Here is a 23373-nt window from a genome sequence, read left to right as displayed (position 1 = left end):
TGTGGCCGAACCAGTGCTTTATAAAAGTTAACAATTTTACAACACCAAGTTATAGTCCAGCAATTTTATTTTAAATTCACAAGCTTTCGGAGGCTTCCCCCTTCGTCAGGTGAACGATGTGAAATGAAATCCTCGAGGATTTCATTTCACATCGTTCACCTGACGAAGGGGGAAGCCTCCGAAAGCTTGTGAATTTAAAATAAAATTGCTGGACTATAACTTGGTGTTGTAAAATTGTTTACAATTGTCAACCCCAGTCCATCACCTGCATCTCCACATTATAAAAGTTACATAGAAACACAAAAAATAGGAGTAGGCCATTCGGCCCCTCGAGCATGCTCCACCATTCAATATGATCATGGCTGATCCTCTATCTCAATACCCTATACCCCTTGATGCCTTGTGTCTAGAAATCTACCTAGCTCCTTCTTAAATATATTCAGTGACTTGGCCTCCACAGCCTTCTGTGGTAGAGAATTCCACAGGTTCACCACCCTCAGTGAAGAAATTTCTCCTCATCTCAGTCCGAAATGTCCCACCCCATATCCTGAGACTGTGACCCCTCATTTTGGACCCCCCCAGCCAGGGGAAAAATCCTCCCTGCATCCAGTCTGTCTAGCCCTGTCAGAATTTTATATGTTTCAATGAGATCCCCTCTCAGTCTTCTAAACTCAAGTGAATACAGGCCGAGTCGACCCAATCTCTCCTCCTATGACAACCCTGCCCTCCCAGGAATCAGTTTGGTGAACCTTCTCTGCACTCCCTCTATGGCAAGTATATCCTTTCTTCGGTAAGGAGACCAAAACTGCACACAATGCTCTTGGTGTGGTCTCACCAAGGCTCAGTATAACTGCAGTAAGACATCCTTGCTCCTGTAGTCAAATCCTCTTGCAATGAAGGCCAACATACCATTAGCCTTTCTAATTGCTTGCTGCACCTGCATGTTTGCTTTCAGTGACTGATGTACAAGGACACCCAGGTCCCTTTGTACATCAACATTCCCCAATCTATCACCATTTAAATAATACTCTACTTTCTGTTTTTCCTTCTGAAGTGGATAACTTCACATTTATCCACATTATACTGCATCTGTCATGTATTTGCCCACTCACTCAACTTGTCTAAGTTGCCTTGAAGCCTCTTTGCATCCTCCTCACAACTTACAAACCCACCTAGTTTTGACATCATTAGCAAACTTGGAAATATTACATTTGGTTCCCTCATCCAAATCATTGATATATATTGTGAATAGCTGGGCCCCAAGCACTGATCCCTGCGGTACCTCACTAGTCACTGCCTGCCACCCTGAAAAAGACCCATTCATTCCTACTCTCTGATTCCTGTCTGTTAACCAATTTTCAATCCATGCCAGTATATTACCACCAATCCCATGTGCTTTAATTTTGCACACTAACCTCTTATGTGGGACTTTATCAAAGGCCTTCTGAAAATCCAAATAAACCACATCCACTGGTTCTCCCTTATCTATTCTACAAGTTACACCCTCAAAAAACTCCAGTCGGTTTGTCAAACACGATTTCCCTTTCATAAATGCATGCTGACATTGTCTAATCCCGTTGATATTTTCTAAGTGTCCTGTTATCACATCCTTTATAATAGACTTTAGCATTTTCCCTACTACTGATGTTAGGCTAACCGGTCTGTAGTTCCCTGTTTTTTCTCTCGCTCCTTTTTTAAATAGTGGGGCTACATTTGCCACCCTCCAATCTGCAGGAACTGTTCAATAATCTATAGAATTTTAGAAGATGACAACTAATGCATCCACTATTTCCATGGCTACCTCTCTTAGTACTCTGGGATGCAGATTATCAGGCCCTGGGGATTCATCATGACATCCTTGTTTTTGTACTCTATTTATAAAACTCAAGCAAGTTAGTGAAACACGATTTGCCTTTAACAATTCCGTGCTGGCTTTCCCTAATCAATCCACACTTGTCCAAATGACTGCTAATTCTATCCCGGATTATCGTTTCTAAAAGCTTCCCCACCACCAAGGTTAAACTGACTGGCCTGTAGTGGCTGGGTTTATCCTTACACTTTTTGAAAAAGGGTGTAACATTCGCAATTCTCCAGTTCTCTGGCACCATCCCCGTATCTACGGATGTTTGGAAGATGACGACCAGTACCTCTGCAATTTCCACCCTTACTTCCCTCAGCAACCTAGACTGGATCCCATCCGGACTAGGTGAATTATCTACTTTTAGTACAGCTAGCCTTTCCAGTACCTCCTCTATCAATTTTTAGCTCATCTAGTATCTCAACTACATCTCCCTTTACTGAGACTCCGGCAGCAGCTTCTTCCTTGGTAAAGACAGATGCAAAGTACTCATTTAGTACCTCGGCCATGCCTTCTGCCTCCATTAGTAGATCTCCTTTTTGGTCCCTAATCGACCCATCCCTCCTCTTACTACCCATTTATATGCCTATAGAAGACTTTTGGATTCCCTTTTATGTTGGCTGCCAGTCTATTTTCATACTCTCTCTCTTTACCCATCTTATTTCCTTTTTCACTTCCCCTCTGAACTTTCTATGTTCAGCCTGGTTCTCACTTGTGTTATCAATCTGACATCTGTCATATGCCCCTTTTTTTCTGCTTCATCTTACTCTATCTTTTTTGTCATCCAGGGAACTCTGGCTTTAGTTGCTCTACCTTTCTCCCTTGTGGGAATGTACCTAGGCTCCTCCTTAAAGACCGCCCATTGTTCAATTACAGTCTTGCCTGCCAATCTTTGATTCCAATTTACCTGGGCCAGATCTGTTCTCATCCCACTGAAATTGGCCCTCCTCCTATTGAGTACTTTTACTTTAGAGTGGTCCATGTCCTTTTCCATAGCTATCCTAAATCTTATGATACAATAATCACTGTTCCCTAAATGTTCCCCCACTGACACTTGCTCCACTTGGCCTGCATCATTCCCCAAAACGTAATCCAGCAATGCTTCCTTCATCGTTGGGCTGGGAACGTACTGGTTAAGAAAGTTCTCCTGAATACACTTCAAAAATTCCTCCCTCTCTTTGCCCCTTATATTACTATCCCAATCTATATTAGGATAGTTGAAGTCCCCTGTTATCACTACTCTGTGGCTTTTGCACCACTCTGTAATTTCGCTCCTCTGTATCCTTCCCACTAGTTGGTGACCTATAGAATATACCCAGTAGTGTAATGTCACCTCTTTTGTTTCTTAACTCTAACCAAATAGATTCCGTCAATGACCCCTCCAAGACGTCTTTTCTCTCCAGCACTGCAATATTCTCCTTAATCAATACTGCCAACCCCCCCTCCTTTCTTTCCTTCCCTGCTGTAAGGAATCTTATAATACTTCCTGCCCCAGCCACCCAAAGAATGTAATACATCAGTCAGACAGGACAGTCTCGATGTTTTATTAGACACAAGTGGATAGGTTTTTAATTTTTTAATAAAATCTAGGACTATTTGTGGTATTGCTGCCTCTCACACTTAATTTTTGATTATAGGGTTTCTTCAATGTATGCGGCCCAGAACAACATGCGGACATAACAGTTACTCACACATGTAGAAAGCAGAACATATTTTACATGTTAACACCCAACCGGTGGGCTTTCCTTTGAGCCAACAGCAGTTTAAAAATTATTTTAAGTTATGCACACACACTATCAGCAACCATTAAGTGACAAGCCCCTATGATAGCTGTCAAACAAACTGGTGCACCAACTGTACAAAAATAATCACAATAATAATTAAAAAGTCAAACTATCTACCAAGGCTAGATATTGCTAACAATACACACCTCTCACTACCAGATGGCAATCAATAATATTAGGAGTGCATGGGTGTCAACTGCTCCAATGTATTCCAGAGTGTCACTACATGTGCTAAGCTAGCTACTTTGTGCACCAGGAACTAAAAAAATTAGACTAGAATGTTACTCATAACATACAAACTTTTCTTTAATTTTTAAAAAAATATACCATGCAAAAGATGTACACCGTTCCTGCAACAGTTTAAAATATGGAGTAAAAGCTTTAATTGAAATACAGCACCTTTTTGGATCAAAGGCTTCTGCTCCACCTTTGGAACCTCCTCCTGGTGTCCTCCATGCCAGACGTTCAATGTACTCATCAACGTCGAAAGGTTCCTGACAACAAAATAAAAATCCATGTAACACCAGCCACCTGAAATGTAAATTTGAAGTGCCAAGTACATTTAATGTACCCTAATAAAATTATTAGGTAAATTTTTTAAAATTCTCTCTCTCTGCCATTTTGAGTTTCTTTCTGCCTGCCTGTGTAATAGACACAATGTATATCTAGTGTACTGGGACGTGCTGTTCTCCGTGACTGGCCTGTTTGAATAACAACGACACCTTTTGATTGGTGTGATGCTGTCCCAACATAGTATAAGATATGCGATTTGAGAACCTTTTCATTCATTCATCTGACGAAGGAGATAATCTCCGAAAGCTTGTGATTTTAAAATAAATTTGTTGGACTATAACCTGGTGTTGTAAGATTCCTTACATTTGTCCACCCCAGTCCATCACCGGCATCTCCACATCATAATAAAATTATAGCATAGCTATTTAAGATAAATTGAGAGTATACCCAATAAACCCATGAGGCAAAGCATTCGGGAATTTTCCAACACATAGTGGGCAGATATTGATATTTCAGTTATCAATATTTAATGTATTTACTTTCTATTAATGCAATAGTATCAACTCAAAGAAAAGAGGAAACCTCCATAAGAGATCACTGAATACAAGTCTAAGTGTGTCCAGGCTAACTCAATTTTTCTAGGCAAAAGATATTTTATATTCCATAGGTCTTTTGTGCAAGTAAAAATGCCTGCTCTAATGATCTTGGATGAATTCTTTGGACTGTTTTCAAATAGGCATTGCATTAATTCAGCATGACAATAGATGTTGCACATGTAAAAATATACATATACTCAGGTAAAATAATATATTATTTTGCATGTACAGGTTATTTGAGTTTGGACCACAAAATCACTCACCCCCAAAAAATAAGAAAGGATTAGCTGAACACTTAACAGCAACATTAAATGTGATTTCACAACAAAATCTCTATGCTATTTCTGCTGCATCTGCACGAAGTACATAAAATAAACACACAATTTTATTCACAGTTCACAATTTAAAACTCTGGCCCACATTTCCTGGATTGCACGTACGTTCTGTGCCAATCTGGCCGACTTGAACTTACGCCAAAATTTCCTATTTACCTATACTGGAACTTAAAAACCGACGTAAAACATGTGCCAATGCAGCGTCACCAATAGGGGTAATAGCAAATGGGCTGTTGTCTTCTGCCATGGCCCCTCAATCTCAGAGCCTCTTAGATGGCGTTACATTGTTAGAGTGGCATCTTTTGGGTAAGACAATAAAGTGAGGTCTAATCTTTCTATTAAAGATGATATTAAAGATCCCATTGCACAATTTGAAGAGCAGGACATTCTCCTGTCAATTTTTTGAGATGTAACTGGTGTAGAACAGTTGCCTCATTTACCTACACAAGTCATTATGCTCTTTAAAAAAAATTAAAATGTTCTCAGGATGTAATACAGCTGCAAAAAAATCCATTCTTAAAGAAATAAAAATTAGTCTTTTCATGAATCTAAATGGACTCATTCCTGATCTGTCCATCCATCTGTATCACTATAATTGTATTGGGCAACTTGGAGAAAGATTGATTTTTAAAAAAAATACTTGAGTAGATAGTCTAGTTTGTATTTTGTCAGCTCAGTAGTTATGCATATTTTAAATAGAAAAGTTTCAATTTTTGTCAATTAATATTGAAGTCATGATGAAGCAGCAGCTGTTAAGGCATTACAACAGCAACAAAATGCAGCTCTGTAAGACAGTTACGGTACCCAGGAAAATGGACCACGGTGACACAACTACTTGCATTTACACAGCGCCTTTAACACAGTAAAATGTCCCAAAGCACTTCAAAGGAGCATTATCAAACAAAATTTGACACCGAGCCACATAAGGAGATATTAGGGCAGGTAGTCCCAGAGGTAGGTTTTAAGGAGCTTCTTAAAGGAGAGCGCGGTAGAGAGGCAGAGAAGTTAAGGGAGGGAATTCCAGAGCTTAGAGCCACAGTGGTGGAACAATTAAAATATAGGATGCGCAAAAGGTAATAATTGGAGGCACACAGAAATACAGCATAACTGAAGTTGTATGCCGAAAGTGGCAAGACCAGGCAACTGGAATCCTACAGATTTACAGCAGGCAATTCAAAGATGGGCCTAAACTACGAGCTGGGCCTAGTACAGCTGGTGTGGGCAGTCAAGGTGCAATTTCAGTATACAGTTTGAACCCAATACTTAATAGTGATTTTAGCTAAAAGGAATGTTGGAAGTCATTTATCTTTACTGAAAGCTGAACAAATTTGACCACAAAGTTTTATCTTATCCCAGTCTACCTGGGGATAGTTAAAGGCCATTATTACAACTGTTTCCATTGCATCCCTCCATAAATCTTGTTCTCAATTTCTTTCCTACTATTTTGTGGTCTATATTGTACTGTAAAGAAGTTGAATACATCGAACTGACCCATTTTTAACATGATTGCAACAAAAAGTATATTAAGAGTCTTTGTTTCAACTCAAAGTCGCAGTTCACAGTGAAGTCAATAATGCAGGAAAAGCAGAATCAAGGTCTTGAGTTAGAGGAGGCAGGAGCTAAATTAAAAATCAGGTACTCAAGGGTAATAACCTCAGGATTACCCGTGGTGTCATGCACTAGGTCAGTTAGGGAGAAGCAAATTAGACAAATCAACGTGTGACTTATCAGATGAGACAGTTCCATATTTCTTGGGCGATGGGAAGTTCTACAGATACTGCACTGGTAGTAATATCCCAAGAGGCGAGAAGGCTGAGGGGTGACCTGATAAAGGTCTAAAATAATGAAAGGGTTTAATAGGGCAGCCCGTAGAGAAAAAGCTTCCTTTTGTGGCGGAGCCCAAGACTAGAAATAATCAATATAAGACAGTCACTAATAAATCCAATAGGAAGTTCAGGAGAAACTTCTTTACCCAAAGAGTGGTAAGAATGTGGAACTTGCTACCACAAAGAGTAGTTGAGGCGAATAGCATAGAGGTATTTAAGGGGAAGCTAGATAAGCACACTAAGGAGAAAGGAAAAGGGCATGCTGATAGGGGTAAACGAAGTAGGGAAGGAGGAGGCTCATGTGGAGCATAAATGACGGCACACACCGATTGGGCTGAATGGCCTGTTTCTGTGCTGTAGATTCAATGTAACCTTCACCAAGCTTTTGGTCACCTCTAATATCTCCTCCTTTGATGTAGCATCCATTTTTCTTTACACCGCCTTGAGACATTTGTCTACATTAAAAAGGTGCTATATAAATGCAGGCTGATGTTGTGGTAATTGGGTTCACATTTTAAGAGTCCAAGTTAAAAGTGTTGCATTGGAAATTAGCTAATTTCAGTGGGCTGATTAATTGGTTGGAAAAAAAAAATCACAAGAAATCAATGGGCAATAGATGAATACGGTACAGATTAAATACATTCCTACTATGTTAAAGACTGAGGTTCTAGGGATAAACAGAGGCAAGAGCAAAATGAAGTCCAGTAAGGAAGCATACAGCAAATATAGGAGGGATAATTCAGAGACAAACTGTGAGAAAATAAAAACAGTTAAGGAGTATAAAATATTGGTGGTCCACATCAGGGGGGGGGGGGGGAATACAAATGGCCGTTATAAGAACATAAAAAGTAAATGGATAGTTAAAAAAGGGGTGTGACCAATTGTAAACAAAGGGGGCCATTTTGTCCTCGAGGGTGAGGAAATGATGGTGATAGTTAAGTATTTTACCTATTTTTTTTCCACAATGAAGATGGAGGTGGGACTGCACTGGTTAAAAGTATTGCACCCTATTATTGGGAGGATATTACAACCATGGAATAGGTTTGGCCAAGAGTCACTACAATTATACTGGAGGAGAAGTTATAGTTATGAAGAAAGCTGTAATTTTTCAAACTTTTTTTCCACTGGAACAGAAGGGACTGTATGGAGGTTTTCAAAATTATTATAAGTTTTGAGGATAAATAACATAACATCATTTTCATAATCTGGTAAATCACTAAACAGGGGCATAGATTCAGGATTATCAATAAAAACAAGGAGTTAGAAGAACTTATTTTCACACAGACCATTACTAGAAGTGCTCGAATTATAAGTGGCTTTCACGCAGAGATTATAAACAACGTTTAAAGTAAATTGGTTAAGAGCAGGGAAACAGGATTTCAATAGATATTCTCAGTTGAGTTAGCATGGGCATGATGGATCAAATGGTTTCCTGTGCTCTCAATTCTCTCATTAATCACCAATAAATCTGTGTATGTCCAAAGTACATTAGACTACAAATACTGAATGTGCTATAAAAATAGCTTTGAAAAATGACTAACGCTGTGTATCAGCGAGTGATCCAGAAAACACCCTTGCACCACCCTTGCATATGCGACTCAATTGTGGCAACTGATTTTGTTACATTAACAACAGTGCAACGTGAGTCATGGCTAATAATCACAACATTTAATATACTGCATCAACCTACAACTCAAACATTAAATCCTTACAATGATAATTAACAATTGAAGCCTATTTCCCTGCCCAACATATCTGAATAGTCAGCCATTTTCCAAATCTACCCAATGCAAGGCCCGAGCTGAATCAGACTCGGTACGAGCATTTACAAAAGAGCTGGAACTGGGGCTGGGACAAAAAACACATCCGAATCGCGACAGCAGCCGGACCCGGGGACCCACCTCGAACAGTTCCGCTGTAGTGGCCATTCCGCCCGATCACATGAGCTGCTCGTTAACCGTCAGCCCAGACGCCTACATAATGAGGAGCAGTCGCAACGTGACCCAGAAGATACTACTATGTCTGCCGAGTCCCGATGGGGATCCAGGAGCTTGTGGTTGCTGCCTGGCGCTGTTTCATCTGCCCTTCTGCATCTCCTCCATGTTTCCTCTTCGCCGGAAGTCAGCGAGTTGCGCAATGAAACCAAAAACGGACTAACTGCGCAGCCAGGCGCTGCCCTCTGACCCGCGGAATGGGAGTGCGCAGGCGTCGTTGTGTTTTCAGTGTTGTGGACCCGGAGTCGGCTGAATTGGGGCACTGGGCCCCGTGGAGTGATTGGTTGCGGCCTCCACAGAATAATATTTTATTCTTTAATAGTAATCTACCTGAGCTCGGCAGAAATGAGCGTTCGGGCAGTTTGGCTTGTGGGGCTCGAGAGGGGAGAAGAGGCGTCAGTGAAGTTTTCGAGGTAATGGGTGTGGAAACGGCAAATAATCATCAGGTGCAGAGCCTGTAAACTCACATTTGTCCCCAGTCTAATATCCTCTCCTTACCAGCAAAGAAGACCTTAATACAGTAATATGCTTTCATGGAAGTATGTTGTACAAATAAGCACAGGCATCTTGTACTACGTACATGTAAAATGGTAACAAGTACTGGAAACGTGGTAATTGCCCCAGACAGATTCTGTCTTTGAATCTACTTCCAGTGCCAGAATCTACTCTTAGTGCCACGAGCTAGTGAATATAGGAATAGTAGGATAAGGTAGGTTAATGCATGGCTGGTGCAATGGTCAGGACGGAGGGCTTCAGATTCCTGGTGCATTGCGACCAGTTCTGGGGCAGGATGGATCTGTTCAAGATGGATGGGTTGCACCTCAACAGAGCTGGGACCAATGTCTTCACGGGGAGGTTAACTAGTGCTGTGGGGGAGGGTTTCAACTAATTAGGCAGGGAATTAGGCACCAAGGGGAAACATTAGCGAGGAGAAACAAGGTGCACAGAGAACTGGAAGAGAAATGTAGCTCTAGCATAAAGAATAGTTCAAAAATAGGAGGGATCAGAGAGGAGGCAAATGCGAGGCAGTCTAACGTGAGATTGGAGTGCATGTGCGCAAATGCACTTGGCGTGGTAAATAAGGTTGGTGAGCTGCAGGCTCAAGTCACCACGTGGGATTATGATATAGTGGCAATAACAGAAACCTGGCACAAAGAAGGGGAGGATTGAGTACTTAATATTCCTGGCTACAAGATATTTAGGAAAGAAAGGGGGGTTGGGGTGGCAGTATTGATCAAAGAAACTATTGTAGCACTGGAAAAGGATGATGTAGTTTTAGGGTCAAAGACACAATCTATTTGTTTAGAAGTAAGGAACAATAGAGGAGCTATTATGCTACTGGGTGTATACTGTGAGCAACCAAATAGTGGAAAGGAGGCAGAGAACATTTGCAGGTAAATCACAGAAAGATGCAAGAACTATAACGTAGTGATAATGGGGGACTTCAATTATCCTAATATAGACTGGGACAGTAACAGTGTAAAAGGCAAAGAGGGGGAGGAATTCCTGAAATGTGTCCAAGAACTTTCTAGAACAATGTGTTTCCAGCCCAACCAGGAAGGAAACAGTGGTGGATCTAGTTCAGGGGAATGAAGTGGGGCAGGTGGAGCATGTTTCAGTGAGGGAGCATTTGGGGAACAGTGATCATAATATCATTAGGTTTAGAATAGTTATGGAAAAGGACAAGGAACAATCAAATGTGAAAAAGCTTAACTGGAGGAGGACAAATTTCAGTGAGTTAAAAAGAGATTTTGCCCAGGTGAATTGGAATCAAAAATTGGTAGGCAGAACAGTAATTGAACAATGGGTGGCCAAAAAGGAGGGCTGTGGATGCTCAGTCGTTGAGTATATTCAAGTCTGAAATCGATAGATTTTTGGACTCTAAAGGAATCTGGGGATCAGGCGGGAAAGTGGAGTTGAAGTAGAAGTTCAGCCTTGATCTTATTGAATGGCGGAGCAGGCTCAAGGGGCTCTATGGCCTACTCCTGCTCCTATTTCCTATGTTCTTATCTCTTTAGATTGGTGGCTAACATAAAAGGGAACCCAAAAGTCTTTTATAAACATATATTTGGTGAAAGGGTAATCAAAGGAAGCGTGGGACCGATTAGGGACAAAAAAGGAGACTTTTCTTGTGGAGGCAGAGGGCATGGCTGAGGCATTAAATGAATACTTTGCAAAAGTCTTCACTAGAGAAGAGGATGCTGCCATTGTAGCAGTAAAGGAGGATATAGTAGCGATATTGGATAGGAGAAAGAGGGGGTATTTAAAAGATTGGCAGTACTCAAAGTAGAAAAGGCACCCAGTCCAGTTGGGATGCATCCCAGGTTACTGAGGGAAGTAAGGGTAGAAATTGCGGAGGCTCTGGCCACAATCTTCCAATCCTCCGTAGATGTGGGAATGGTGCTGGACGATTGCAAGTGTTACACCCCTGTTCAAAAAAGGGGAGAGTGATAAACTTGGCAGTTACAGGCCAGTCTGTTTAATGTCGGTGCTGGGGAAACTGAGACCAAAATTAATTGGCACTTGGAAAAGTGTGGGCTAATAAATGCAAGTCAGCACTGATTTGTTAAAGGAAAATTATGTTTGATGAACTTGATTGAGTTCTTTGATAAAACATAGAAATATAGAAAATAGGAGCAAGAGTAGGCCATTCGGCCCTTCGGGCCTGCTCCACCATTCAAAATGATCATGGCTGATCGTCTAACTCAGTACCCTGTTCCCGCTTTTTCCCCATATCCCTTGATCCCTTTAGCATTAAGAAATATATCTATCTCCTTCTTGAATATATTTAATGACTTGGCCTCCACTGCCTTCTGTGGTAGAGAATTACACAGGTTCATCACCTTCTGAGTGAAGAAATTTCTCCTCATCTCGGTTCTAAATGGCATACCCTGTATCCTGAGACTGTGACCCCCTGGTTCTGGACTCCCCAGCCATCGGGAACATCCTCCCTGCATCTAGTCTGTCTAGTCCTTAGAATTTTATATGTTTCGATGAGATCACCTCTCATTCTTCTAAACTCTAGTGAATATAGGCCTAGTCGACCCAATCCCTCCTCCTATGTCAATCCTGCCATCCCAGGAATCAGTCTGGTAAACCTTCATTGCACTCCCTCCATGGCAAGGACATCCTTCCTCACATAAGGGGACCAAAACTGCACACAATACTCCAGATCTGGTCTCACCAAGGCCCTGTATAACTGCAGTAACACATCCCTGCTCCTGTACTCAAATCCTCTTGCAATGAAGGCCAACATACCATTTGCCTTCCTAACTGCTTGCTGCATCTGAATGCTCGCTTTCAGCGACTGGTGTACAAGGACACCCAGGTCTCGTTGCACCTTCCCTTTTCCCAATCTATCACCATTCAGATAATAATCTGCCTTTCTGTTTTTACAACCAAAGTGGATAACCTCATATTTATCCACGTTATACTGCATCTGCCATGTTCTTGCCCACTCACCCAACTTGTCTAAATCACATTGGAGCCTCTTTGCATCCTCCTCACCGCTCTCATTCCACCCCAGCATTGTGTTGTCTGCAAACTTGGAAATGTTACATTTAGTTCCCTCATCCAAATCATTGATATATCTTGTGAATAGCTGGGGCCCAAGCACTGATCCCTGCGGTACCCCACTAGTCACTGCCTGCCACCCGGAAAAAGACCCGTTTGTTCCTACTTTCTGTTTCCTGTCTGTCATCTAATTCTCAATCCATGCCAGTATATTCCCCCCAATCCCATGTGCTTTAATTTTGCATGCTAATCTCTTGTGTGGGACCTTATCAAAAGCCTGAAAATCCAAATGCACCAAATCCACTGGTTCTCCCCTATCTATTCTACTAGTTACATCCTCAAAAAACTCCATTAGATTTGTTAAGCCTGATTTCCCTTTCATAAACCCATGCTGACTTTGTCCAATCCCAATGAAGTAATGGAGAGGGTTGATGAGGGCTTGTAAAAAAGGTAATGCAGTAATCATGGGCGATTTTAACTTTCACATAGATTGGACAAATCAAATTGGCAGAAATAGCCCTGAGGAGGAGTTTATTGAGTGTATTAGGGACTGATTCTTGGACCAATACATCGGGGAACCAACCAGGGAACAGGCCATTTTGGATCTGGTAATGGGTAACGAAACAGCTTTAATTAATGATCTCAAAGTAAAGGATCCCTTGGGAAGCAGTGATCATAACATGATAGAATTTCACATCCAGTTTGAGAGCGAGGATCTTGGGTCTGAAACTACTGTATTAAACTTAAATAAGGGCAATTATAAAGGAATGAGGGCGGAATTGGCTACAGTGGACTGAGTTATCAGATTAGATGGTATGATGGTGGATAAGCAGTGGCAAACATTTAAAAAGATATTTTATGACTCACAACAAAAATATATCCCTGTGAGGAGGAAAGACGCCACAAAAAGGGTGAACCAACCATGGCTAACTAAGGAAGTCAAGGATGGTATCAGGTTAAAAGAAAAAGCATATAACATGGCAAAGATTACTGGTAAGCCCGAAGATTGGGAAAACTTTAAAAACCAGCAAAGGATGACTAAAAGAATAATAAAGAGGGAGAAAATAAATTGAGAGCAAACTAGCAAGAAATATAAAAACTGACAGTAAAAGCTACAAGTATATAAAAAGGAAGAGGGTAGCTAAAGTAAACGTTGGTCCCTTAGAAGATGAGACTGGGGAAATAATAATGGAAAACAAGGCAATGACAGAGGAATTGAACAGATATTTTGTATCTGTCTTCACAGTAGAAGACACTAATAACATACCAATAATAGTAGAAAATCAAGGGGCAAAGGGGAGGCAGGAACTCAAAACAATCACTATCATTAGAGAAAAAGTACGAGGTAAACTAATGGGTCTAAAGGCTGACAAGTCCCCTGGACCTGATTGCTTGTATCTGTGGGTCTTAAAGGAAATGGCTACAGAGAAAGCGGATGCATTGGTTGTAATCTTCCAGAATTCACTAGATTCTGGAAAGGTCCCAGCGGATTGGAAAACCGCAAACGTAACACCCCAATTCAAGAAGGGAGTGAGACAGAAAGCAGGTAACCATAGTCCAGTTAGCCTACCATCTGTCATTGAGAAAATGCTAGAATCCATTATTAAGGAAGTAGTAGCAGGACATTTGGAGACTCAGAATACAATCAAGGAGAGTCAACATGGTTTTATGAAGGGGAAATCATGTCTGACAAATTTATTAGAGTTCTTTGAGGAAGTAACGGGCAGGGTGGATAAAGGGGAACCGATGGATGCATTATTTTTGGATTTCCAAAAGGCATTCGATAAGGTGCCACATAAAAGATTACTACACAAGATAAGAACTCATGGTGTTGAGGGTAATATACTGGCATGAATAGAGGATTGGCTAACTAACAGAAAACAAAGAGTCCGGATAAAAGGGTAATTTTCAAAATGGTAATCTGTAACTAGTGGGGTGCCGCAGGGATCAGTGCTGGGGCCTCAACTATTTACAATATATATCAATGACTTGGATGAAGGAACAGTGTGTCTTGTGGCCACATTTGCTGATGATACAAAGATAGTTGGAAAAGCAAGTTGCGATGAGGACACAAAGTGTCTGCAAAGGGACATTGACAGGTTAAACGAATGGGCAAAAATTTGGAAGATTGAATATAATGTGGGAAAATGTGAAGTCATCCATTTTGGGGGGAAAAATAAAAATATTATTTGAATGGAGAAATACTACAAAATGCTGCGGTGCAGAGGGATCTGGGTGTCCTCGTACATGAAACACAAAAAGTCAACATACAGGTACAGCAGGTAATCCAGAAGGCAAATGGAATATTGGCCTTTATTTCTAGGAGGATGGAGTATAAAAGCAGGGAAGTCATGCTACAACTGTACAGGGTGCTGGTGAGACCACACCTGGAGTACCGCGTACAGTTCTGGTGTCCTTGCATTGGAGGCAGTTCAGAGAAGGTTCACTAGGTTGATTCCGGGTATGGAAGGGTTGTCTTATAAGGAAAGATTGAACAGGTTGGGTCTATACTCATTGGAGTTTAGAAGAATGAGAGATCTTATTGAAACATACAAGATTCTGAGTGGACTCGATAGGGTAGACGCTGAGAGGATGTTACCCCTCATGGGGGAATCTAAAACTAGGGGACATAGTCTCAGAATAAGGGGTCGCCCGTTTAAGACAGAAATGAGGAGGAATTTCTTCTCCCAGAGGGTCGTGAATCTTTGGAATTCTTTACCCCAAAAAGCTGTGGAGACTGAGTCATTGAATACATTCAAGGCTAAGTTGGACAAAGTTTTGATCAGCAAGGGAGTCAAAGGATATGGGGAAAGGGCGGGAAAGTGGAGTTGAGGTAAAAATCAAATCAGCCATGATCTCATTAAATAGCGGAACAGGCTCGAGGGGCTGAATGGCCTACTCTTGCTCCTGTCTCTTATGGTCTTATAGGGTGGTGCAGTTCATGTTGTTTATATGGACTTTCAAAATGCATTTGATAAAGTACCACATAGAATGGTTCCAGCGCAGAAGAAGGCCGTTCGGTCCATCGAGCCCGTGCCGGATCTCTTCAAGAGCAATCCAGCTAGTCCCACTCCCCCACCATTTCCCCGTAGCCCCGCAAATTTTTTTCATTCAAGTACTTATCCATTTCCCTTTTGAAAGCCACAATTGAATCTGCCTCTACCATCCTTTCAGGCACGCATTCCAGATAATAACCACTCGCTGTGTAAAAAAGCTTTTCCTCATGTCGCCTTTGCTTCTTTCAGTTACCTTAAATCTGTGTCATCTGATTCTCAACCCTTCTGCCAGTGGGAACAGTTTCTCTATCTACTCTGTCTAGACCCCTCATGATTTTGAATACCTCTATCAAATCGCCTCTCAAACTTCTCTGCTCTAAGGAGAACAACCCCAGCTTCTCCAGCCTATCCACATAACTGAAGTCCCTCATCTCTGGATGCATTCTAGTAAATCCCCTGGGGAACACCACCGTATACCTTCCTCCAGTCCGAAAAGCAACGGTTCACCACCACACTCTGTTTCCTGTCATTTATCCAATTTCATATCCATGTTGCCACTGCCCCTTTTATTCTGTGTGCTTCAACTTTGCTGATAAGCCTATTATGTGGCACTTTATCAAACGTCAATATACACAACATCATCCGCATTGCCCTCATAACCCTCCCTGTTACCTCATCAAAAAACTCAATCAAGTTCGTTAAACACGATTTGCCTTTAACAAATCCGTGCTGGCTTTCCTTAATTAATCCACACTTGTCCAAATAACTGTTAATTTTGTCTCGGATTATCGTTTCTAAAAGTTTCCCCACCACCGAGGTTAAACTGAGTGGCCTGTAGTGGCTGGGTTTATCCTTGCACCCTTTTTTGAACAAAGGTATAACATTTGCAACTTTCCAGTCCTCTGGCACCACCCTCATATCTAAGGATGATTGGAAGATTTTGGCCAGTACCTCCGCATTTTCGACCCTTACTTCCCTCAGCAACCTAGGATGCATCCCATCCGGATCTGGTGACTTATCTATTTTAAGTACAGCCAGCCTTTCTAGTACCTCCTCATTATCAATTTTTAGCCCATTCAGTATCTCAACTACCTCCTCTTTTACTGTGGCTTTGGCCATATCTTCTTCCTTGGTAAAGACAGATGCAAAGTACTCATTTAGTACCTCTGTCATGCCCTCTGCCTCCATGAGCAGATCTCTTTTTTGGTCACTAATTGGCCCCACCTCTCTTCTTACTACCCGCTTACTATTTGTGTGCCTACAGAAGACTTTTTTGTTAGTTGCCAGTCTATTCCCTTTTATGTTAGTTGCCAGTCTATTCTCATACTTTCTCTTTGCCCCTCTTATTACCCTCTGAACTTTCTATATTCAGCCTTGTTCTCACTTGTATTATCAACCTGACATCTGTCATATACCCCTTTTTTCTGCTTCATCTTACTCTCTGTCTCTTTCATCATCCAGGGAGCCCTGGCTTCATTTGCCCTACCTTTCCCCCTCATGGGAATGTACCTAGACTGTACCCGAACCATCTCCTCTTTAAAGGCCGCCCATTGTTCGATTAATAGACCAGTTAACAAAATTAAAGCCCATGGATTAAAGGGACAGTGGCAGCGTGGATACAAAATTGGCTAGGGGACAGAAAGTGGTAGTAGTGGTGAAAGTAGTGAAAGGGACAGTAGTGGTGAACGCTTGTTTTTCAGACTCGGGGGAAGTATATAGTGGTTTTCCCCAGGGGTCAGTATTAGGACCACTGCTGTTTTTGATATATATTAATGACCCGGACTTGGGTATAGAGGGTATAATTTCAAAGTTTGCAGATGACACGAAACTCGGAAATGTAGTAAACAATGTGAAGGATAGTAAGAGACTTCAGAAGGGCATAGACAGACTGGTGAAATGGGCAGACACATATCGATTAAATTTAATGCAGAGTAGTGTGAAGTGATGCATTTTGTAGGAAGAATGAGGAGAAGCAATATAAACTAAATGGTGCAATTTTAAAGGGGGTGCTGGAACACAGAGACCTGGGGGTGCACATACACAAATCTTTGAAGGTGGCAGGACAAGTTGAGATGGCTGTTAAAAAAGCATATGGGATCCTGGGCTTTATTATTAGAGGCATGAAGTGCAAAAGCAAGGAAGTTATGCTAAACCTTTATAAAATACTGATTGGGCCTCAGCTGGAGTATTGTGTTCAATTCTCTTTAGAAGAGAGGCTGCAGAAGAGATTTACTATATTGGTACCAGGGATGAGGGACATCAGTTATGTGGAGAGACTGGAGAAGCTGAGGTTGTTCTCCTTAGGACAGAGAAGATTAACGGTAGATGTGATAGAGGTTTTCAAAATAATGAACGGTTTTGATAGAGTCAACAAGGAGAAACTGTTTCCAGTGGCAGAAGGGTCGGTAACCAGAGGACACAGATTTAAGGTGATTGTCAAAATAACCAGAGGCGACATGAGGAAACATTTTTTTTTACGCAGCGAGTTGAAATGATCTGGAATGCAGTGCCTGAAAGGGTGGTGGAAGCAGATTCAATGGTAACTTTCAAAAAGGAATTGGATAAATACTTGAAGGGAAAAAATTTACAGGGCAATGGGGAAAGAGCAGGGAAATGCGACTAAATGGATAGCTCTTTCAAAGAGCTGGCACAAGCACGATGGGACGTATGGCCTTCTCCTATGCTGTACCTATTATAATCCTATGAACTAAAAATGTTACATTTTTGCACATTGATCAGGGTTAGGTTCGATTGAAAGAACATTTGGGGGTCACTTAATTTTTAGACTTTTGTTTACATATTCGATACTCCAAAGCTCTGCTTCTCTGAAAGAAGAAATCTTCATTTTAATTACATTTTGCAGCAGCCTGGTGACTGACATTTCATGTCAAGCAATGACCAGAGAGCTGATGTAAGCTGAGTGGCTCTCTGGCAACTTCCTGATCAAAAATGTTGAGTCTCATCAAAACCGGGAGGAGAGTATTAAAGAAAGGTTTCTGCCAGCAAGTAGAAAGAAAAACAACAACAACTTGTATTTATATAACTCCTTTAACGTAGGGAAACGTCCCAATGTGGTTCACCGGAGCGCAATCAGACAAAAATTGACATCAAGCCAAAGAAGGAGATATTAGGACAGGTGACTAAAAGCTTGGTCAAAGAGGGAGGTTTTAAGCAGCGTATTAAAGGAGGACGGAGAGGCGGAGATGAACTCCATAGCTTAGGGCCGAGACAGCTGACAGCGAAGGAAGTGGGGGCTGCACGAGAAGCCAGAATTGGACGAACGCAGAATTCTTGGAGGAAAGTGCAACTGTAATTCAAATATAAATGGGATTAGAGAAGACACCATTAGCACCAAATTACAAATGTACTAGATTAGACTTAGACCCGACTGGTAACTCTTAGTATTGAACTATTCCTGATATAAGTGTATTTTCTTCAATTGGCTAAAAAGAAAAGAACTTGCATTGATACAGCATCTTCCAGGAGCTCAGGATATCCCAAAGCACTTTACAGCCAACAAAATACTTTTGAAGTGTAGTTACTGTTGTAATGTAGGGAGATACAGAAGCCAATTTATACACAACAAGGTCCCACAAACAGCAGGAGGAATTTCCCTGATCTTCTTTGAATAGTGCCAGGGGATCTTTTATGCCCACCTGAGAGGGAAGATGGGGACCACGGTTTAACATCTCATCCAAAAGACGGCACCTCCAACACTGCAGCACTCCCTCAGTACTGCACTGAAGTGTCAACACAGATTACGTGCGGATTCAAGTGGGACTTGAATCCACAACCTTCTGATTCAGAGATGAGAGCTACTACTGAGCCAAGGCTGACGGCCAAAGACTACCAAGACTAATACTTGATGATTTATCTATATAAGCTTATCGCGTACCATTTTGCCCATCTTGATGTTATGGTTACCTGCTCTTATAAATTGTGCAATATTTTATGGTGAAGGGCAATATGTTAAGATACTTGGCTCAGTTGTTATCCCTGTCACCTCCGAGTCAGAAGGTTGTAGGTTCAAGCTTCACTCCTATACCTGAGCACTTCAGTACAGTGGTGAGGGAGTGCTGCATTGGTCGAAGTACTTCCTTTGGATGATGCCTTAATCTAAGGCCATACCAGCATGCTCATGTGAATGTAATTCAAGAAGAGCAGGATGTCCTGTCCAAAATTCTTTCTCTACCAACGCCACCAAAAATAGATTGACTGGTCATTCATCTCGTTGATATTTTGGGGGTCTTGCTGTGTGCAAAATGGCTGCTACATTGAATTAACACCACCACTACATTTCAAAATTATTGTATGTGACCTGTTTTGGTACATTTGTAGGAGACATGATAAGGTAGTATATAAATGCAAGTATTTTTGTATTACCTACTGTGTAGTTTTTCATAAAGTAAATTCAAACACTGTTTCTATTTTCAATATAAAAGCAACATGAAAATTTAAAGTATACAGTGTTCACTACCTTCTCAAATATTCTACATTATTGCATCTGTGAAATCTGGAAGTTTTTGTAAGCTTAACACTTACATTCTGGCAATACTGTTAGTTTTAAGCCAGTAGAAGACCTGTGCAATGGAGTATTGATATTAAACCCAGCATGGGTCACTGCCTTCAGGATAGGAGGGGGAAAAAACATAGAAGAATTTAAAATCTAATTCCATTTGAGAGCTTTGTTTGCTAAATAGGTTATATTGCACGTATAAAATAGTGAAATGCCTGTTTTGTATTAATATTACATCTATTATTTGCATTTTGTATAATTTCATAAGGTATATAAAGTATCTGCTTTATCTGCAAACTGATTTTAACAAACTACCCAAATATTGTAAATAAATCATTCTATGCTATTTGTTATTAAAAGAAAAACATGCCTTTTTTTTTATAGAAGATACCCAACAGTTGAAAAAAGAGCAAGAATTTTCAATAGCAAAAGCTATACAGAGGTGCCAGAAGACAGGATCTTCCTAAACGCGCTGTTAGTTGAACTCGGTATGACTGATCTGGACAAGAACTTTGTGGAGCACAGAGATAGCTGTTGCAGAATAAACAGGACATCCGTTTATGAAGTTGCTGTTGGCGATGGCGTTCTTTGGCCTGTCCTTGTAATGACACAAAATGCAATCTTCTATGCTTGTCTTCCTTTAGTTGAACAGTCTCTGACTCCCCACCCACCTCTAATAAATCTACGTGGAATTTCTGCTGCATTTGCACTACTAACAGGGTTAATGGCCTTTTTAAATATGGCACAAAGAAATGAATCAGAAATTGCTACCAAAGTGGCTCAGCTCCCTGCTATGTTGATGCATGCTTGTCCGTTGGGGACTCCAACAGATACTGACTTTGGATTGATGCAGACCCTCTCTGGCAGCCTTGTTCCTCAGAGTGTAATCTCTTCAGCACAGGCGCAAAAGCAGCCAGCTTGGAAGCCTGGTATTTACAAAGGGAAACCACAGGTTAATGTCTGTGTCACTGAACAGATTAGATCCATGCAGTATGACAAGAAAGATGTCATTGATGTATGGCAGGAGTATGGAACTGTAAAATGTAAGGTGAGGTCTGTTTGTGTACAGTAAGCTGTTTTCAGAAGTCACATTCCCAACTAAAATGATGGAAGCTTTGTTGCTGTTTTTCAAAAGAACTTTACATTTTTAATACAGAAACTCCATAGATATAGATGATTACATCTTTTTCATTTATGTTCTTGATTTACTTCGATAAATCACTCTTGATATAACTGTAAACTTCAATATGTTGCTCTCTCTTTGCTGAATCCTAACTAAATAAATGAAAGAGGATATGTAATTGATTTACAGCTTCATGCTTAGTTTCTTTTCATAATGAACCAGGACGCTCAAAAATGGGCTAATTCTGACAGAAGGCATCATACTCACTCAGCACATGCACCTTTAACATGAGAGATTGCTCTTCAGTGATAGCACTATTGCCTGAGTCAGAACGTTATTGGTACAAGCCCCACTCCAGGATTTGAGCCCATAATCCAAGATGACAATGAGGGAGTGCTGCACTGCCGGAGATGCTGTCTTTCAAAAGAGATGTTAAACCAAGGCTTAGTCTGCCTGCTCAAGTGGATGTAAAAGATCCCATGACTCTGTATGAAAATGATCAGGGGGCTTATCCTGGTGTCCTAGCCAACCAAATCCAACACATCAACCAAATATTTATGTCATTGCTGTTTACAGGACCATGCTGTGTGCAAATTAACTGCAGTGTTTATAACAACTGTAACTACACTTGAAAAGTAATTCATTGACTGTAAGCACTATATAAATGCTCTTTATTTTCTTTCTATCTGTATATTGCCTATATTAAGTCTTGGTAGTATTTACTGCAAGTACTCTGCTATTTTTACTTTTGTAAAAAAAAACAAAGCTTGATTCTGATTTCCTTCGTATGGATTTGTTTCTAACTTGCTCTATTTGTTCCAATTTAGTGTGACCTAGAAGGAATAATGCCAAATGTCACAGTAAGCCTGAATCTACCCATCAATGGGTCTCCTCTCCAGGATATCCTTGTGCATCCCTGCGTCAGTGCAGTTGACTCCAGTATCCTTACTTTTAACAGTGTTGATGATGTGGATGATTCACTGTTCAATGGACCTTACAAGTTTCCCTTCACACCACCACTAGATGTTTTTAAACTCTGCTACTACACCTCCCAGGTCAGAATATATTATATTTAAATTTAAAACAAAAGGCCTAAAGTCAATTTTGATACATCAGGTGCCACATCTTTATAAAAGATGTGTAAATATGTAATAAGAGACATTTTCATTAAAATGGAGTTGTATTTAGTTTGCTTTGGATTGTCAATTTCTAGCCTTGATTCATGTTCTCAGATGCCAGCCTTGGCTCAGTGGTAGCATTCTCACCGCTAAGTCAGAATGTCGTGGGTTCAAGGCCATGGGTCATGAGCACATAATCTAGGCTGACACTTTGGAGCAGTGCATAATTGGAGGTGTCATCTTTTGGATGAGATGTTAACCTAATGTCTGCCTGTTCAGATGGATGTAAAATTGCTCAAGGCACTTTTAGAAAAAGTGGAGAGGCATTTTCCTGGCTAATATTTGTCTCTCAACCAACACCACTAGTGGTCATTTATCTCATTGCTGTTTGTGGGTCTTGCTGTGTGTAAATTGGCTACTGTGTTTGGCTACATTATAACAGTGACGACACTTCAAAAGTACTTCATTGGCTGTGAAGCACTTTGGGACATCCTGAGGACAGGAAGGTGCTATATAAATGCAAGTCCTTTCCTTTCCTTATTCACTTTAACCTTCTCCCTCAACTAATTATTGTGAATATGCAGAAGCCCATGGTACAAGACTATATTTTGGTGTCAGCTATTTATCTTTGAATTGTTTTTTGTGTATTTGATTGTGATGACTTTTCTATTTTTATGAGGCCCTTGTTACAGAATACTGTGCAGGCATGTGTAGGTCTGTTGATTTGAACCAATATGTAGAAGCTGTTAGCTGTCATGTGCAAACCTTAATGCAGCTCAAGACTGGATGTCAAATCTGGATCCTCTCCATGGTCAATTCCCTTCCACCTCACCCCCCTGCCCCCCCAAAATTCTAAACTATCAATCTGTCTGGAGGAACGGATGGTGTTATGTACCTGTTTTTTTTTTGGTTACCAGTTTCTTAATTGTCTCTTGCAAAAATGGGAACTATGGTGTTGCTCCACACCGAAGAAGAAAAATAATATTTTTTTTTGCTACTGTTATATTCAAATGTGCCATATCCCACACAGTTTAGATATTTCCAGATGTTTAAGTTTGATCCTTCAATTTTATTGGAATCAAGTTGTGGATTGAAATACAATTCTCTTCTAGTCCTGTGTATGCCGGTTTCTTTAAATGCATTCTGAGAGTTGGAGCTCTTACAGTCTACACAGAAGTTGTAGCTGCCATGAAAACAATCT

At 40.8% G+C, this 23373-nt stretch overlaps 2 protein-coding genes across 3 annotated transcripts in view; one reads left to right on the top strand and one right to left on the bottom strand.

Moving 5' to 3' along the window:
* Positions 1-9027, bottom strand: part of exoc5 (exocyst complex component 5) — a 66618-nt gene extending 57591 nt beyond the window's left edge. Inside the window, exons 1-2 of the mRNA XM_067991564.1 lie at positions 8814-9027; positions 4042-4136 (exon numbers count right to left, since the gene is read on the bottom strand). Of these exons, the coding sequence (XP_067847665.1) occupies positions 4042-4136; positions 8814-8840 (122 nt within the window). The 5' untranslated portion in view covers positions 8841-9027. The remainder of the gene's footprint in view (positions 1-4041; positions 4137-8813) is intronic.
* A 129-nt stretch (positions 9028-9156) lies between these two features.
* Positions 9157-23373, top strand: part of ap5m1 (adaptor related protein complex 5 subunit mu 1) — a 30392-nt gene continuing 16175 nt past the window's right edge. For both annotated transcript variants that reach the window (XM_067991566.1, XM_067991565.1), the window contains exons 1-3: positions 9157-9319; positions 20316-20979; positions 21882-22109. In XM_067991566.1, the coding sequence (XP_067847667.1) occupies positions 9252-9319; positions 20316-20979; positions 21882-22109 (960 nt within the window). In that variant the 5' untranslated portion in view covers positions 9157-9251. The remainder of the gene's footprint in view (positions 9320-20315; positions 20980-21881; positions 22110-23373) is intronic.

Source organism: Heptranchias perlo, chromosome 10, assembly GCF_035084215.1.
Source record: "Heptranchias perlo isolate sHepPer1 chromosome 10, sHepPer1.hap1, whole genome shotgun sequence".
NCBI lineage: Eukaryota > Metazoa > Chordata > Chondrichthyes > Hexanchiformes > Hexanchidae > Heptranchias > Heptranchias perlo.
Note: the sequence above shows the minus strand (reverse complement) of the source record. Positions and strands in the feature narration are given on the sequence as shown.